Source organism: Falco punctatus, assembly GCF_963210335.1.
Source record: "Falco punctatus genome assembly, chromosome: 10".
Taxonomy (NCBI): domain Eukaryota; kingdom Metazoa; phylum Chordata; class Aves; order Falconiformes; family Falconidae; genus Falco; species Falco punctatus.
In genome coordinates, this window is record NC_137590.1 from 573,229 (window position 1) to 591,865 (window position 18,637).

At 39.5% G+C, this 18,637-nt stretch overlaps 1 protein-coding gene across 5 annotated transcripts in view; it reads left to right on the plus strand.

The window, feature by feature from the left end:
• Positions 1 to 18,637, plus strand: part of RALGAPB (Ral GTPase activating protein non-catalytic subunit beta) — a 65,647-nt gene that overhangs the window by 23,513 nt on the left and 23,497 nt on the right. For 4 of the 5 annotated variants that reach the window (XM_080405396.1, XM_080405397.1, XM_080405393.1 and 1 more), the window contains 9 exons: positions 6,179 to 6,380; positions 7,167 to 7,334; positions 8,412 to 8,526; positions 8,777 to 8,924; positions 11,060 to 11,124; positions 11,304 to 11,436; positions 13,422 to 13,555; positions 16,022 to 16,204; positions 18,108 to 18,259. In XM_080405396.1, coding sequence (XP_080261522.1) covers positions 6,179 to 6,380; positions 7,167 to 7,334; positions 8,412 to 8,526; positions 8,777 to 8,924; positions 11,060 to 11,124; positions 11,304 to 11,436; positions 13,422 to 13,555; positions 16,022 to 16,204; positions 18,108 to 18,259 — 1,300 coding nt within the window. The remainder of the gene's footprint in view (positions 1 to 6,178; positions 6,381 to 7,166; positions 7,335 to 8,411; positions 8,527 to 8,776; positions 8,925 to 11,059; positions 11,125 to 11,303; positions 11,437 to 13,421; positions 13,556 to 16,021; positions 16,205 to 18,107; positions 18,260 to 18,637) is intronic. The other variant, XM_080405394.1, reaches the window with a different exon arrangement.

Here is an 18,637-nt window from a genome sequence, read left to right on the forward strand (position 1 = left end):
GAGATCTATCTATCAAGAGCTCGCTGGCCTAAGTAAGAAAAATAGGAGGAAGAGGTTTGTTGTAGCAAGTTGGGTTTATAGTGGGACTTGACAGCAGAAGTTAAAACTGATGATCTTCCTTGTTTGTTTTGTTACAAATCCCTGTTGGACGCAATGGGTTTAGGATTTGGGATCTGTTAAAGATATTTTTAGGTACGCAGCACATGGTTTTTGAAAGAGTTCAGTCATGGATTTCTGTGGCAGGAGATTCAAGTCCCTCTGTAAAAGGCCCATGTGGCATTAGTAGGAAAATAACTGAGCTTAGGAAGGAGTAAGGCGTAATTTGAGGGTGTGTTCAGTTCCATATGCAGCTAATGTATTTCTGTATCTAATGCTTTTCAGATTGATTGGATCGTGTTAATTTTAACATAACTTGTATCTTGAGCAGTTTTGATGAGGTGCTTGACCTGAAAAGGATGTCAGCTGAGGTGCTGTACAGTGTCAGCTGTAAACAGAGGTGTTATGATCCTAGCAGAAGTACACAGTCATCCAAAATCAAAATGATTTGATTTCTTTGAAAGGGGTTCCAGGGCCTTCTGTTTATATGTGCAGTGTCTTAGGTCTCCTAACAGCAGTCAGAAAATTGTCATACTGGTAGCCTTACAAAGAGACTTAACTAGCTCCCTGAAAACTAAAACAACTATTTGGAAATCACTAGATTCTGTTCCTCCTCCATGCCCTTCAGAGCTGTCCATAGTGAGAGCAGTCTTTGCATGTCACGCATTCTGCCGTTCATTAGTAGCAGTAGATCCACGGGAAACGTTGATGGAGACCCAGAAAACTGGCTGTGTTATGTCCTGATTTTCTAGCAATTTGTAAGATGGAATTAACTTACAGAATTCAGTGCAATGTTTTCTGCCCTTCCAGGATGCTGTGAGTGTTGTTACTGCTGTGTAAAGTACTGGTCACAGCAACTCTGTGGCAGGCTATCAGAAGGAGAGCAAACTGAAGGTGGACCCATAGTGCTGAAACTGTAGAGACGTGCCAAAGTCCAATTGCCTGATTAAACCTTTTGTGTAAATCCTTTTGCCTAGCCTTTCCCTTAGGTGGGAAAATGTAGCAAGACTTGTAAAGGGCTAGGCTCCTGCAGTTTCTATTGACTTGAAGCATCAGTATCTTTTACATCAGGTTTAAGTCCAAACTGAAAAGCTTCTGTTCTGGGAGTCTGATCTGTGAAGCGTGATGCCTCCAGGTGAAGTCTTTTCCTCCTTGAACAGTGTAAGGCAGGAGGTACTGTGCTGGACTTATGAGGTGGGCCAGGAGGATTGTGTACTGTGGTTCCCCTCCATCACACAAAGTGGGGCCCATCAGTGATAATCAGACCTGCATGTTGTGCCCGTCTGCCTATGCTACCCAATATAGATATGGCTTGAAGAAAGAGGGCAGCAGAGAGAGGGGACAATGAGCTGCCACAATCCCTGCCATTAGGAGAGAGGACAAAAAGAAATCTGCTTCTTTTTGGCTGCAGGTTGGCTATATCTGTGTCTCATGGTCCATCTGCTGTCCTCTGTAGTCTAGTAGAGTAACGCTTTTGCCACTAGCTTGAATGTGCTTACTATGTTTGACACTGCTGTTGGTAATCTTTGCATTAGTCTCAGGAAATGTAATTATTTTTATGGATGCTTTAAATATTTTATGATTGGGAAGTTTATGCACTTAAAATCAGCTTTGCTATGTAGTGTTGTCTCCCACTGGCCCACACGCTCTGTTTTTCTTTTAGGTCTGGGACTGCAGCTGTATAAGATCTCAACAGCTTTAAAACTTCCTAATGTTCAATTTGTTTCAATGCCATGCAGTTAGGAACTTACTCGGTCATAGCTGTCTGTTAGGATTTCTCTATTTTGTTGCTGGCTGAAGGACTGAGGACCACTTTGAAAAAGGAAGAGGTGAAATACCTTGACACAGATTGCTCCTTGGTCCTGCAGAAAGATCCCCTTCCCTGGGACACCCTTCTGGAACACTGCATTTTCTAGTGTGTGTTTCTCATTCCTCTTCTGTCATGTGATGCGTTCTCAATGAGTACCCATATGACATGATTTCTAAAGAGGTATTAATGAGCTAAATGTGAGTGCCAACCAATATGTTGGATGAGCTGCATTCCCAAGTTCTAGTTCAGAAAGTAGTTCAGTTCTTTAAATGAACCCTGCTGATTCACATGGCTAGCATATTGTCCTTCTGCCATGTTGCAACACAGGTCTTTTTGATGAGCTTTAGGATGTAAAGAGCAGTTGATTCAGGCTGATGTGAATGAGTACCTGTCTACCCTTGCTTTTCTTCTTGTCCTGGAGCCTTACACATCTTACTACGTGAACTATTTAACCTCCAAAAAGGAAGTAAAGAAAAATGACTGGTGGAACAAATATGCAATTTCTTGTAGGTTCTGAGATGAAAAATATCTGGATGGATGGAGGTGTAACCAAACTTGCTCTGCTTGACCCTGCTTCGCCCAGGGGCTGACAGTATTATCACCAGAGGTCCCCTCTAGCCTCAGCTCTTTTCTGATTCTGTCGGTTTAACTGCTGCCCCACTATTGTTCAATCTTCTGTCACCTTCATTGGTAAACGTTTTGTACCAGCCCTTGCATGGTTCATGGTAATTGTTGGTGTTTCACATTTGTGGTTGCTGTGGTTTTGTCTGTCTCTGTTTGGGAAGAGAGAGAATTGTTCTCTCCCACAGGATTTGCTGGAGGTCATCTGTTGTACTGACTTGAGTATTGATAGAGTTTATTACCTGGAAGGCAGTCTTCCTGTTTGCTCTTTGAGTCCTGTCCTTCAAGACAGTCTTGTGGTGGTGTTTGGATTCTGAAGCAAAACAGCGATCATGTCATCGTTGGTGTAATACTTCTGTGCCTCAAGTGTCCTATATCAGGTTTTAGTTTCTGCACTGAGACCTTGTTGGGGAAGCTTTATGGCTTTCTAGCAGGCAGATAACAAACATTACTCTGTATTATGGTGAGAGAGGAAAAAATGTGTTTGAAAATGCATAGTTGGTTTGAAAGGAGTTGGATCCCGCTGATGTAGTCTTTAGAATTAGATGGCTGCATGGTACTTATTTAGCTGTTAGTGTAGCATAAATTGCTCCCTATGATTGGTACTGCAGAAAACTCCTTCATATGAAATTATCTATGAAGCCTTTGTGAAGTTAACCCTGAATATGACAGCTCTGGGGTTTGTGTACATGTGCCAACTGTAATTTCATTGTCAGGATGTGCTTCAGTTAGACAAGCTTGGCCATACACTGCATGCTGATGTTAGTTGCTGTCCTCAACAGCTTGTGAGAATTGGAAGAAACTAATACCTCATGCCAGAATTTCAGCAACTGAGTCTTCCAGTCTGAGGGGCTCACTGTTAATCCTTGTACCAAAAGAAGACAGTCATAAGCCTGCCAGCTGCGTGTTTTATAGCAGCTGAAGGAGTCTCACCTAGGTGGGTTGCTGGTATTGCCCAGGTGCTGTTGGCAGTGGGGCAGTCTTGGGGTATAGTTTTAACCTCATCTCTTCTGGCTCTGTCACTAATATTAATGTCCCAAAGAGTATTTCTGCAGGTCTAGGAGCAAACTATGAGAAGGCTTGGTTAGGGCCATGCTGAGTGTTGCTGAGGGGCTTGGTCACAGGTCTTGATCTGACCCTGCACATTCAAACAAGCAGCTGTTAAGAGGTGGTGGCATTCTCTCCTGGTACCTGGCTGCAGGAGCCTTTCCTCTCTTCTTTTTCTGGAGATTGTTTTTGAGATGATGATATTTCTGGTAGTGTTCTGCCTTCTGCTTCAGAAGATTACTGATTGAACTGGTGATCAGGGGAGGTATGCTTGGGTATCCTGGTTGTTAGTAACTTGCCTTAGGGAAGATGAAGCTGTAACACCGTCAGGAATTCATGGTTTGGAAGCAAGATATTGCTGTGAGGAGGCTCTGCAGGTAAGTAATGTTCCTACTACAAGACGTACCCTAAGTCAAGGAAGCCTTAGGATAGCCTAGGGTATACTCCATATACAGTGCAACATAGGGAAATGTACTTGAGCTGGGAAGGGTTAATACATCCTTTTAAAGAACTGATGTACACTGATATGAACAGCTCCAAATCTTGGTAGTATTTTGTAACTTTTTGTTCATTGTTTTGCATGGTACTTTCAAAGCCATAATTTTGGACCTGAATGCAAATTTCCTATGTGTTTAACGAGCTTGCTGTATCATAAAGCTTTTAATCTATTTTTTAAAAAAGCTAAAAGCTTCTTAACTTATATTACAATTTCACCATCTTAAAAGTATTTTATAACTACTGCTGTCCTTTGATTTGTTTCCATTTTATTTCTATTATCTTGCAGCATCTTTTATCCAAATTCTTCTTTCTTATAAATCTTGTAAGTAGGAACCAGTAGCTTTTCCTTAATTGCGGTCATGCTTTTCTTTTTCCATAATCCCATATTTTATTTGTAAATTCATTCTCATTGTCTCTTGTAGCTTTTGCACTTTTACTTGAAAAAGACAAGTAATCTTTTTGTGTGTGTTTTTGAATGGGGAGGATTGTTGGCAAAAGCAAATTAATCTGCCTGAATCAGTCCCATCTTTTCTGTACTTTAGTCTGTGATCATGTCATGAGTTTCAGGACTTTGCACTAACCATGTTTGTTTGTTTTTTGTTTTTTTTTACTTAAAGCTTATTTTACAGACCTAGTGTTTGACTTGTATGCATTGTGCATGTAGTGTTTTTTTCCAACTACAATATATTGCTGGATAGCTTATTTAGGACAAAAAATGGCTCATGGGAAGATGCATAAAGATTTGTGCTTATTTGTTACTTATGTCATGAAAATTTGCAAGGTAATAATAGGTTAAATGATGAATTTAAAGGCAAAAACCGAAGAGTAGGCACTTATCATTAGGACGTTTCCTTTAAAAAATAAAACAAACAAACCCGCATCTGTAAATTAACAAGTGTTCCAACTGTCAAAGTGTTAATGGGCCTCTGTTTGCAAGACTGATTGTGAACCTCATTTTCCCCAGTGTCCCAGGCTTGAGATAGAGGAGGTTCTCTGGTACTGATAGAACTACATTGGTGTGATTCAGTTAGAAGCACACTTTATCTGTTGTGCTTTGTAGCTTATAAAAGTTTTGAAAATCAGTATAGTCTTAGCTGAAAAATAAAAAGGAAAGTGCTCTTTATGCTGTTAGTAATCCAAGAGTGAAGTTGTCAAAGGAAAAAGAAAAACTAAGGAGCGGGGAAAAAAAATCACATTGAGAGCAATATTTTATTTTTTTTTTTTTTTTGATTGCCCTCCTGGAAGAAAGGATGAAGCCAGCAAAGCAAGTAGCCTCCTGCATTGTATGCATGTGATATGGATAGTGTGAAAGGGGGACCAGAAATCTCTGTAGAAAGACGTGAAGTTAACTGGCTTGGGCTGGTAGAACCCTCCTGCGGGGAGCAGGCAGCACAAAGCTTGATAGAGCCATATCCCGTATAGGTAACAGTGGGCTCAGAGACTTCTGTGGAGCATATTGTGGGACAGGGAGTAGGAGAGGGCCAGCCTCTCTGGTAGCTGTGGTCTGGAGGCTGTCTAACCTCAGGCTGATTTGGCAATTGCAGTGGTCATGTGAGGAGAGGGGGACGAAGTCAGGAGAGCAGGTTTCAGCAAACTTCTTTTTCTGATATGCATCCTTAGAATTTTTTTAATAAGTACGTTTATACAACAAAATTGGATCAAAACAGGTTGGTGTTCAGCACAGCATGAGAGATTAGCTGAAAATTAAGCACTTGCTTGGAGGTCACAGTAATGACACTGTCTAAATGTTTATTGGTATTTAAGGTGGTAAGGCAAGTTGGTACTTCATTTTTCTGGAGATGAGAACTAGGTGAGAGAAGATCCTTGTCCTCCAGAGAGGGTAGGAAGCTAATATTGGATGTAAGTGTACTCTTCCCAGCAGAAAGTTGAGACAGGCTGTAGAATGTGAAGGTCAGTTGTTGTCATCTGTATAAAGAAAAAGTTACACCCAAAAATACTTTCTAAACAAGAGACACTGGCTCAAATACAGTCAACTAACAGCTTCATGATAACTACTAAATTTGACGTGATCTTTGTGTCCAGGATCCCATGAGCCTATTATATATGTTAACACACAGAGTGAAATGCTATTTTTTCTCTTCCCAGCTATAGCAACTCAAGCTAGTGTGGAATTTCGCCGGAAAGGATCACAAATGTCCACAGATACAATGGCTTCCAACCCCATGTTTGATGCGAGTGAATTCCCAGACAACTATGAAGCGGGAAGGGCAGAGGCGTGTGGGACACTGTGTAGGATATTTTGTAGCAAGAAGACTGGGGAGGAAATATTACCAGCTTACCTATCCCGGTACTAACCTATCTTCCAGTTGCTTTATTGCTATAACTTTATGGTGCAAATTAATTCAGGGCAAATGGCATTCAGTTACTGTCTGAATCCAGTGTTGCCAATTCAAAAGAACCTGGTTAGCCTTCAGATGCTGTAGGTGGGGATTCCTGGCTAAACAGAATAGTGACTTCCTTTAGTCTTCTCATGGTGTTGGTTTTTGTTGAGTTTTCTTCAAGTCTCAGTTGAAGGGAAGTCCCTCACACAACATAAGTGTTCTCCAACAAGGAACTGCAAAAGAAACTAAGTGCTTTAGGATGATGGCCAGCTAGGTTCCTGCCTCCCAGCTTTTTCATTTGAGCTGGTTATGTTGCTGACCAGCATGTCCTGTCTATCCTGTCCCCCCTGAAAGATTTTGCAGTATTTTTCTTCTGTTGAGGAATTAAAATCAAGGTCTTACTCCCAGCCTTACATGGGAAGGGAGTAGTGGGAGAGTATGTGATCCAAGCGGTGTTACTAACTGTCTGGGCTGTATTTGCACAGCTTCCAGTCCATGTGTTGCAACAAGTCAGTGGTTTCAATAAAACTGTGCTGCACTGGCTTTCTACATGAAATACATGTGATTTGTGAGGGGGTTTTTGTTAAGCTGGTTAGGTGCATTTGCCTGTGCTTAAGTAACTTGGGGGGGTGCTCATATAAACATTTCCTTGCACTGGTTTTGAAACTTAGTCTGTGGCTGCAGATTCTTGTTCATGTGGAATGCTGATGCTTTTTATGTGGAAATAATTTCATCTTATCTTTCTTTGTCAGATTTTACATGCTTTTAATTCAGGGTTTGCAGATAGCAGATTTCGTTTGCCACCCTGTTCTTGCCAGTGTTATTCTAAACTCTCCTCCTTTGTTCTGCTGTGACCTGAAAGGGATTGATGTCGTGGTTCCTTATTTCATTTCAGCTCTTGAAACTATTTTACCTGACAGGTAAATTGCTATTTCCATATCAACATAATCATAAATGTGGGGAGGTGTTTGTCATCGGTGGTTTCTGTCATTCCTGAGTAGTTTTCACTGAAGGAATTCTGTAATGTGGGCCCCATGGTGTGTATGTATTTGACAGTAATAATTGTGGCACTTCATAAGCTCTAACTTTCAGGTTTTAGTGCAATTTTCTTTAAAAATAGTGCTTATTTTAAATTAAATGCGTGTTGTGTTATCTACATATTCATTGACAGAAAGCAATTTCTGTAAGAAAAGGTAAACGAGTGGTTTAGCTCAAATATATTGAAAGCTTACTGATTTTTAAGTACAATTCCACAAGATATTAATTAGTGGCTGTTGTTGCAGTGAATTCATTAAGAGAGTGATCTTACATATCATTAAATAGAAAAATTGATAATTTAGACTGGTGAAATTGGAGTAGGTTCTTAAACAAGATGTAACCTTACTTATCAAAGCCTTACAGATTTCTGGACGTTTTGCTAAGTAATGCGCCTGATGCTACTCTGTGCATACCTTCTACAACATATGTTTTATGTTGTGATACTCCATTTCATTTTGAAGTTTATGCATAGCACTTATCTTCTGGGCTTAAATCTGAGGCACTGCTGCTTTTGGGTAGAAGAATTTGCTGGTAGCTACTGAAAAAAGTTGATCTGTTCACTAAGCAGCTTGTGTTTTATGCAATATGCACATGAGCATATTCTGCGGATCTCTGATAATCCTGGGTGGATTTGAGTTGTAATAAGCCAGTAGAGGCTTATGATCAAAACTTCTGTCTTTGAAGATGCAATATATGAATAATGCTTTCATCAGCCTGTTGCTTTTATATGGGGATACAAAATCCTTAGCAAGTGATGGTTCTGGCATGAATTCGTTGTGTTATTGCTGCTGTTTAAAAGAAAGAAAGAAAAAAAAGAATTCTGAGTCTAGAAAGAAACAGCTGCGTTGTGTGCTGCAAATTATTTAAGAACACTGGGTGGTTGTATATTTAATTGTAACTTAATTTGGCTTCAAATTCCTGTGAAAAGTTGATTAACTGCATGATGCTTTAATTTGCAGAGAACTCTCAAAGTTTAAAATCTATGTAAACCCCACAGAGCTAAGAAGAGCTTCGATTAATATCTTGCTGTCTCTGTTGCCTTTGCCTCATCATTTTGGAACCATAAAGTCTGAGGTAGTAATCTTACCATTTTGCTTTACAATTCCGTTTTTGTTTTCCTGGTTGTTTTGGAATGGGATTTGAATGACTTGTGGGTTGTATTTGGTGTTTTGTTTAGCACTGAAACTCTTACAGTAAGTCTGTGTTAGTAAGACTATATTACAAATTGTCAGTAGCAATGTGTGCTGTGGATATTGATTTTTGAAACCAGTACCATGCTGGCAGGATCTCTAATGATAACAAAATAAATGTATTTTTCCTTCAGGTTGTCCTGGAAGGGAAATTCAGCAATGACGACAGCTCAACGTATGATAAGCCAGTAACCTTCCTTTCCTTGAAGTTGAGGCTTGTGAATATACTTATAGGAGCTTTGCAAACGGAAACAGATCCCAACAACACTCAAATGATACTAGGTTATTTCAACTTTTTTATTTACTAACTGTGTTATAGAGGTGTCTGTCTTAATCTGTCCTGGAATAATATGGGTTATTAGTTATGTGTTGCTTTGCAAGGAAAAAGATGAAGTTTCTGACAGGTTGTCATCTGTATAATCTCCCTCATAATACGAAAACATCTTGAAAAGCTTCATATTTTTGTTCAAGTAATCTTTACAGATGTGGAATAGTACTTGAAAAATAGAGGTGGGAGTAAAGCACTTTCTAGCAGGAAGTCAGTCATAACTAGGAATGGAAATAGGAGAAGATACTGATTTAATGTTGGGAAGGATTCTTGACTTAATGGTTTACAGGGAACATTTTAATTTTTGGCATGATTAAGCCTAGAAACAAATGGAAATACTGGGTGACAGGTTGTCCAGCACTGACAAAATACAGATGCATTTATTTAGCACTGTGTCATCAAATCCTCATATGAAAGCTTTGGAATAGTCTGGAGATGCATTGTAGTTTGGCAACAAACTATTCTTTTGAGGCAAGGAGTGTATTAACATTATTCTGAGTACTCAAGAGTTAGTCAAAGCTAAAAACTTGAATAGTGCACAGTCTGTCAAGTTAATACATTTTCAGACAAGTAAAAATATACTTGCCTTTTATATACTCCCCGCCCCCCCTTATTTGTTTTTCTTTAGATGTGCCTTTTTCCGCGTTATGATGTTCTTGTCCTTCGTAATTACAATACCACTTTCCTTTTGTATGTTGGAAAAAAGAAACAGACTTGCACTGCGGTGGGAGGTGTCTGCCTTGTTTTCGGTGACAGGGAGCCTACCTGATTAGGAGAGGGTGGCAAGAAAATAGCATGAGCAATGAAGCGAAGGGAAACAAATTCAGTCTGCAAAGACTGCTGGAAAGTTTCCTTGCAGTGATTGAAGCACTAACCCTACTACTAACTACTACTAGCAGAAGATTAGAGGAAAATAATTTGAAATAATGGTATGCAACCAATATTGGTGAAGGGATGAGGATATTTATAGTTTAAAAGTGATCCTCTAAGCAAGACCCACAGACCTTTGGTGCATGGGCATTGCATCACCTCCAGAACTGTGGGCTTGGCACCCTGTTAAATGCTAACCATGCATTCCTGTACCTCTATGCTGTGAGTTGGTGTTTGCATCCAGCTGGGTAGATGCTCTGCTTTGAGTGGGTATTTTACTGTTACTGTTTCCATGATAGTCCATACCAGTTCATCTGCCCTGTATTCCTGTTGTTAAGCCCGTTTCTGTATATGAAGTTATTTCCTGCTGGCTTTCATTGGAGAGGACTCAGGAATTTCAAGTTCAGCACGAGATTCTCACATGTGCCACCAGCTTCTCAACAAAATCAGTTTGTTTTGAGCTGCTTACTAAAAGTTTGACAGTGAGCAAATGTCTTTGTAAAAATAAAACTCCTTGTGTTAGTGGTTTGGAGGTTTGTTTCACTGCTCACTAATCAGTATGAGAACAAGTGTCATCCCTTGTGCTGGTGTTTTAAGGGTTGCTGAATGGACCAGGCATTATTCACTTTATCTTCCAGCAGTTTGCTGTATATACTAGTAGTTCGTTAAGATTTGAAAACATGTTCTTGTTTGCCAGTCACCAGCTGTCTTTTGGCTCCTAATGGCCAAACTGGGGAAGGGAGCCTCTATATGCCAGGCAAGAATTTAGCCAAGGCCTGGGGCTGTATAACCCTTGGGGGGGGCTGTGGAGTATACAGCTCATTTTAGCACTCTGTTACCTAACAAATACTGTTACTTTGTTCACAGAATCCTTAAATGTAACCTGAGTTTTTAAATGAGCACAATCTGATGAGAGGCAAGGAATGATTCCAGCCCTTCTATAAAACCAAAATCCTTCTGAACTGAGGAATTTGAAAAACCCATGTTCAAAGCATTTTTAAAATAGCTGAAAGCACACTCTATCTCAGCTCGCATCTGCTTCAAATGGCTAAAATGGCTAAGCCTGAAGCAAATCCTGTGCTTTATGAAACTCTTTTTAAGAGTTTTTGTAAAACAGGATGGCAATCCTGTATGTTAGACCTTCAGTGCTTCTTTGTAAATTTTAGCACTGAATATTCTACTGCAGCCTTTAGTTACCTTCTTATATCTGATTCTTCAGGTGCAATGTTAAATATTGTTCAAGATTCAGCACTGTTAGAAGCCATTGGCTGTCAAATGGAAACGGTGAGTATTTTTTGTTTGTGAAGTTACCATTTCAGAAAGAATGCATTACTCACCTTATCTGCTATTGTAAGATGCTCAGTTAGTATCCTGAGGTTTTTTTTGGTCCGTCCCCCCCTCATTCTATCTGAGGGCATCCTCTGCTATCTTCTCATTGCTCATAATTGACTTTCAATTTGCAGAATGGTGGTGAAAATAACCTCTTCAAAAGCCACAGTCGTACTAACAGTGGCATTAGCACTGCAAGTGGAGGCAGTACAGAGCCCACAACACCAGATAGTGAGAGACCGGCACAAGCCCTTCTGAGGGATTATGGTAAGGACAGCTCTTTTGAAAAAACTCTGTCATTATATGCCAGGTGATGTTTTGGGGTTTTTTTTCTGTTCCTTGTTCTGGCTAATACACTAATTTTGCTTGGGTGTTTTGATCCCACGGTGGATAGCCCCTTTGTTTATTGCCAGTTTGTGCTCATATGTGCCCTTCTGGTGGTGGTGGTTCAATCCTACTAAAGGACTCTGTTAACATTTTAAAAATAAGGATGTAAAAGCTTACGAAAAAGATGTTTGCAAACCACTTTAACATATATTTTCAAGACACTTAGTTTTCATGAATAATGGGATAAATGTACACCAAGTGTAAATTGCTTCCTTCATTTTGGTAGCAATCCAAATGCTTACCTGACTTTTGCAGCACCTTTTCTTAAACTATTTAAAGAGCATTTGAGGGACTTCTGGTTTTGTACAGCAAATAAGCAGAATGCTTGTGATGTGTCATTTGTTATAACAAGAATTTAGTAATTAACTTCAGTCTTGTGCTGTGTATTTTTGAATCTTTGTAATAAAATCTGTGTTCTTCTAAATTGGTGAGTAGTAAGTTGGCCACATGTTGAGATCCTGGAATTTCATTTGCTGCTTTGGTCTTCATCTGTTCAACTGATGTTGACCAAGTAAATGTGAGATCACCTTTATTGTATCATAGCTTAGGCTGACAACTCTGTTCTCACCAATCAAAACTGTGGGGTTTTTTCCTCTAGTCCTATAACTAAGAGAAGCAAGATCAGCAGGAAAGACTTTAGTATATTCTAAGGATTCATAGAAACATGTTGGTGCTTTCCCTGCAGGGTTTGTTTGTTTGAAATTATTAAAACGCTAGTTTTCAGCACACCATTTGAATTGTCTAATTTGTATGGTTTTTCATTGACAAGTGCTTGTAAAAATATCCATGTGTAAGGTTAAAAAAAAAATCTTTTGACTAATTGACTTCCTGAGTCTTTAAACCATGACATAACTTGAAAGATATTTTTGTAATATAGTGATTTTATTGCATTTTTAAATTTCCTGTGCACACAAGGTAAGGTTTCTTATGAAACTTCTGAAAAGAATTTCTGTGTTTCTACTGGATGCTTCAAACAAAGAGAAAATTGAAAATGAGATGGTCTATTTTTACTGTTTAACTGTAGCAGACACTTGAATCTGCTACTAGTGTAATATTGTACTTATATCGTATTTAACACTGAAGAGCTAAGTTTTGGGAAGGATATATCTTAGCTGTCACAGTTCTCATGTCTTTTTGTACCTAGTCAATAGCAGGTTTTGCTTCTGAAAGTAATTTGCCTACTTTAGTTTTAACAAGTATGTATAGTATTTGTGTTCCTAGTATTCTGAAATGAGAACTGATACTAAAAACATTTTCTATTTTTAATTTTGAGCTAGAGGTTCAGGAAAATTAAAGGTCTAGGAATAATTGCATCTTTTTTTTTCTCCAGGACTGATTCTTTAATTATCTATACTTATCTGACTAGTACAACTTTTGATAAACACTAGGTACAGACAGAATGGGTAACTTCTGGCATAGATACCTGCAGTTACATATTCTCTATTAATTTGTTGCTGGTGCCTAAATATACAATTACTAATGTTTAATATACATTACCAACCCCTACATTTTTCTGAGGCTACAAGGCATCACAGCAATTTAGGCACAATAGCAGACAACAGCAAAACCTGAGGCTAGCTGTTCTGCTACTGAAATGCAAGCAGAGTGCTGAGATTATCCAACGTGTCTTTCTAAAAAGCTAAACATTGAGATAAGCTAGTCTGGATGTATTTGTATAATGTCTGATGGTGTATATAATGGAGTTAGCCTGTGCAGAAAAGAGCAACATATTTTCTAGATTCTGGGTTGTGTATAGTTTTCTGTGTGTTGTGGCTGCTTTGGCTTGTGCCTGTGCTTTGCTTATTGTCACTAATGCTTAGTTATTTTCCCTCCCTGTGGTATGTGGTATTGGGGTTATATCCTAGCTCTTAATACAGATACAGCTGCTGGACTTCTGATACGCAGTATTCACCTGGTAACTCAAAGACTCAACTCACAGTGGAGGCAGGACATGAGTATCTCTCTGGCTGCACTGGAGCTTCTGTCTGGACTGGCAAAGGTGAGAGGTGAAGTTTTGTGTGCTCTGGTCTGTTCTCAAAGGGTGATTATAGTCCTGTTTAGGTGAAAATCATGCCACCCAACAGATTCTGAGTTTATCAGCAAACGTTTTGTTTGTACATGAGAGAAAACAGTACTCCTTTTGCACTTCATCTTCTAATGTAAATGCTCTGTGGCTCAAATGATGTGTGCCCATTAAATGCCTGTTGGCTGAAAGTGAAGCTCAGGGTGGCTTCTTCAGATACATATGGCTTTACTGTACAGTTCTGGCTGGTTTTGTTGAGCCAGCTGAATGGCTCCTAACCTTTCTCATGGATTCCTATGCGTGTCTGGTTTTGGTTTTTGTTTTGGTTTGTTTTGCTTGGGTTTTTTGCACTACAGGGTTTGCACTTGCCATATTAGGTTGCATAGTTAAGGAAAAACTTGCCCCTAAGCTTCCAATGGCAGTGCAGAGGCTTGGGCCATTAGTTTCCAACCCTGCTGCGAACCATTTGGCATGGCTTTGGTTGGCTGGGTGGCTGGTCTGTCTGTTCACTGTGTAACCGGACTTAGAAACAAGATTTTTTGTTGCTGTTAGTTGGCAGACTGCAAATATGCCAGAGTATTAAACAACTTAATTGCCCTTTTTTACAAGTGTTGTACATGCTTTTGCCCTTCCGTCTTGCCTTGGAAATAGTTTTCTGAGCTTAGAAGATGATAGTGTATTTCTAATATGAGGGTGTCACCTTTGTCAGAGCTTTATCTGTACATAGTTCCTTGACTCAGCAGCAAATAACTGAACTAAAGCTACAGGGGCTGGTGTGTGTGTGCGCATTTTTGTTGAGAAGTAAAATATCTTTTTCTGCTTGAGGGCTCTTGTCCCTAAGCTGGACTTCATGGTATTTGTTTAGCTGAAGTCCTGTGTGTTTCTGGCAACCACGATGACCTGGTGTGACAGTTCAGCATTTCCTGTCATATTCCCCTGAGAACTCAACCGATCTCTTTGAAATACGCATGTCTCAGGCTTTTTTAACATGTGGAGTCACCACTGAGCCATGTTGGACTGGCTGCTTATTTTACTGCTGCAGCAGCATGAGCTGAAGGATGCATTTGAAAGTGTTCTGCAATGAATTGATGTATGGTTATTGGGTCTTAAAGAGCATCATACAGAACTAGAGTTCCTGCAGCTTGTGTGGTTAAGACTGTTTTGTTGGTGGGTGGGTTGTGGGGGTTTTTTTTGTTTTCTTTTTCTTGGCTTGCAGGGATTTTCTTTAATATAATTTATCTTTTCAAATGCCTACCCAGGTTAATATTAAATATTGTAGTCTTTGTATAATTCCTATGCCATTGAAGTAATTCTTCCTCTGGGGTATCTTGGATATCTTTCCCCTTTGTAACAAAGTGGGTAGAAAAAGATAATCTCTTACTGCAGAACTGCAGAGTGGAGAACTGGTTCTGCTTGTGCCTTTGGAGGTGACAGTTCCCAAAGCCCTTCTCAGGCTAGGGGCTCTTCTGTCTTGTGTCTGTTCAGCACCAGGTTATGAGTGGGACTTAGTAAAATCAAAAATCCTGTTTCCTGCAAGAGTGCTGGCTCACCAACCTGTTTTTCATAAGCCTGTCTTGAGGGGATCTTATGCTTGTGAAGGAAAGGCTGCCTTCATCCTAGGGCTGTGAATTTTCACCCCCACTTTGTAGAATACAACTGCCTGGCTCTGGTGTTGTCACCAGCAAGGCCATCTGCTTTCCTGCTTGGATAAGGGTGTACCTGAACCAATAAAGCTTTATATGGCATGGTAAAATGCTGCAGAGTAGAAAAATCCAGACTGTTCCTGTGCCATATCGCAAGCTTGGAAGTAAAGAGAAAATCAGTTATTTAGTTTTGTAATGGAAATCCTCATGCCTCAGTGTACCAGGCTCTTCACTGACCCTCTAGTCTGGAGCCTTCCTCTCTGAAGCCCTGAGGTGGGAGAGAAGCTGAGGAGGTGTTATTGCAGTGAATTTGAGGGAGGGATTATGGGGTTCTTTGCCAATCAGCTTGTCTGAGGATGGGTTTCCTGTTGACAAAACATGTTAACAAAGTATGTCTAGTGGAAAGTTATGTGAGCAGAATAAAGCCTCATGGAAGGAACACTTGGCAGTAAGTGAGTTCTCAGAGGTACAGAATAGGTTCCTATAGCTGAAGGAGAGGTATTTGCAGAAAAGAAGTTTTAAATACTAATTTATTCAGTTTGCAATTAGTTTCTTATCGAGCTGTCTTGGAAACCAAGCCATGCAATGCAGTGGCACCTCCACACAGCTTTTCTTTCCTTTAAGTTTTGATATTCATCACTGTTAAATACTTTCACCTGCAGCTTTTAAACGTAATCATAAAAGAGCTCAAATCTTTGTTCCTGTTTCTTAAAACTGCAATTAAAAATGCTTTTTAAAATTGTCTCCTACAAAGATTTTTGTGGAGGAATTCTCATCCTCTCCTGCTTGCTTTACACAGGTGAAAGTGGTGGTTGATTCCTCTGATCGGAAGAGAGCTATCAGTTCAGTGTGCAGCTACATAGTGTACCAGTGCAGCCGCCCAGCCCCACTCCACTCCCGTGACCTTCACTCCATGATAGTGGCAGCTTTCCAGTGCCTCTGTGTTTGGCTCACTGAGCACCCTGACATGCTGGATGAGAAGGTAAGTGACTCTGGTGTACATGTTTTGAGCACTCTGAATTGTAATGCCTTTCATGCCTGACCTGCCTGTTCTTGATACTTTAAAATAAGGTGGTTGTCTTAGTTTTCAAAAATACAGTAGGAATTTCAAAATTTGTTTCTCTGCAAAATAGTTTTGAATTTTGATTGTTGCTCTTTATTCACCAAGAATGTTTTTGGCTTTTAAATTACATTTCATATTCCTAAGAATGTCTTGATATTCTTTCTTTGTGAAACTAGAAGAAGAGAGAAAAAAAGAAAATCTGAAAAAACAGAAACTGGAAATTTGGGAATTAATGGTATATATAGCATAGCTACCTGCTGCAGATGAACTTCACTAAAATCCATGTTTCTTCTCATTTCTCAACTCTTACCTGAGTAAACCATCTTTTAGACTTAATGGAATTCCTTTGATGTTAATATTTTGATAGTCATAGTTTGTTTCACTAAGAAACCAGTTTTCTAGAAACTGAGCAAGGCATAGCTCAATCCAAAATGAAATTTGCTCGGGAAGCTTGGAAGGAGCAGGAAATGAGATGCCTATTTCCAACAGACTTCTGTCCTACTGTTTAAAAAACAAATTAAAAAAGAGTGCATATTTTCATTGTTGATCTACTTGCAGAGACAGCTGGGTCATCTTTCTGTATTTTTTACAGAATAGCTAGTAATTTGTATTATATAATATTTTAATATAGTTTTATATCTAACATTTTATATATTGTTCTATGTTGTTTCTATATTCTACAGCATATTAAAATGTGTATTTTTAAAAATGAAAGTGGAAAGCCCACCAGCAGGACTTTAAATTCAGATGCTTTCTACCTATGCTTTGGGATACTGGCATGACAGTGGGTGACTAGGATGGGATGGCTTCCTTGGATGTGGCACAGCATGGGTTTATTCAGTTGCATAATGCTTTATTTCCTTTCATTAAGTGGGTTTTTAAAAAATTCTTAATTAACACTAGATATCGATATAGTGTTACCTACTGTGTGTAGTATGTACTGGACTCTTAATAGCTCATTCCTATATCATGATAATCAGATGGGAACCTTTCATTGCAATGAATATAAGGCAGGCATACATATATATTATGTATATATACACAGGCCAAGGTGTAGAACTCTGCCTGGCCTCTGGTGGTAAAAACCACTTCCTTGTGTTCAGCTTTTAGCTAGTTATTTCTTCATTACAGTGCTTCCCTTGTTATTCTGTAGCTCAAGCCATGAGATTCGAACCTTTCTGCTAGCAATCCAGGTATTTTCAGCAAATGATTTTGTAATGAGCAACACTTGTGGGTCATACCTGCGGTTTTATAGAGCATTGGCCTATCTTGTAGTAGATTCATTGGAGTTTTGCTGTGTACTTTTAGAATATTGTTATTTTTCTCTTGATGAATTAGATGCCCTGATACGTTTTACTTATAAAAGCTGTTGGCACTTGAAACATTTGGAAAAAATTCCTTGCAATTTTCCAGATGAGTACATTCTTAATGCGCTTAAACTTAATTAAGAGTTCTGCAGAGAGTCTCAAAATGCATTTGCTATCTCTTTAAATATGCTTACATTTTTCAATTGCATTCTTAGTAGTCATCTTGGCAATTTTGTACATATGTGGTGGAATATATTGTGTGTACATATTCATTCAGAGCACTTTCCACCATCAGAATACAAACATAAGTAGACATCTATAGATTAATACCATTCCTGTAGCAAATGTGATCTTATTCCAACACTGTCTGTTAGAATAATCTTCTGCCTTTATTTCTGAGCTCAGATTACCAGCAAGTACTTTATTTTAACCAATTGTATGTCACTGTTTCACTGAGGTGTTAGAGACATTGATTGGAGTGCTTCTGCTTTAAGGTAGTTCCTCTTGTGTTTTAGGATTGTTTAAAAGAGGTACTGGAGATTGTGGAGCTGGGCATTTCGGGAAGTAAATCCAAAAACAGTGAGCAAGAGGTCAAGTACAAAGGAGATAAGGAGCCAAACCCTGCATCCATGAGAGTGAAGGATGCTGCTGAAGCTACACTAACGTGGTATGTGATTTGTCAGAGCATGTTTACTGTTTAGGGTTGCCTTGTGTGAGAGTGTTTTAATTAGGAGTTCCCAGCTGGTGAGATCTCTGTGATGTAGCAAGAGCATTTGAAGTCAGCCAGAAGCTCCCTCTGGTTTGCCCTTTGAGCAGGATTGTCGAGTGCTCTGCCTTAGTTGTCGTCCCCTTCCCATGACAGGTGTTCAACAGAAAAAAAATCTCTGTGATTGCTGTCTTCCCATTGTGCCTCTTCTCTTCCTTGGAGAGCAAAACCCAGGCTCTCCTGCAGCTCCTGGTGTTCTGTTGTCAGCCAATCGTCTCTGCAGATGGCAGTTCCCTCCAGCTCCCACTTGACCTAGTGATCCTGTTTTTCCATTCCCCC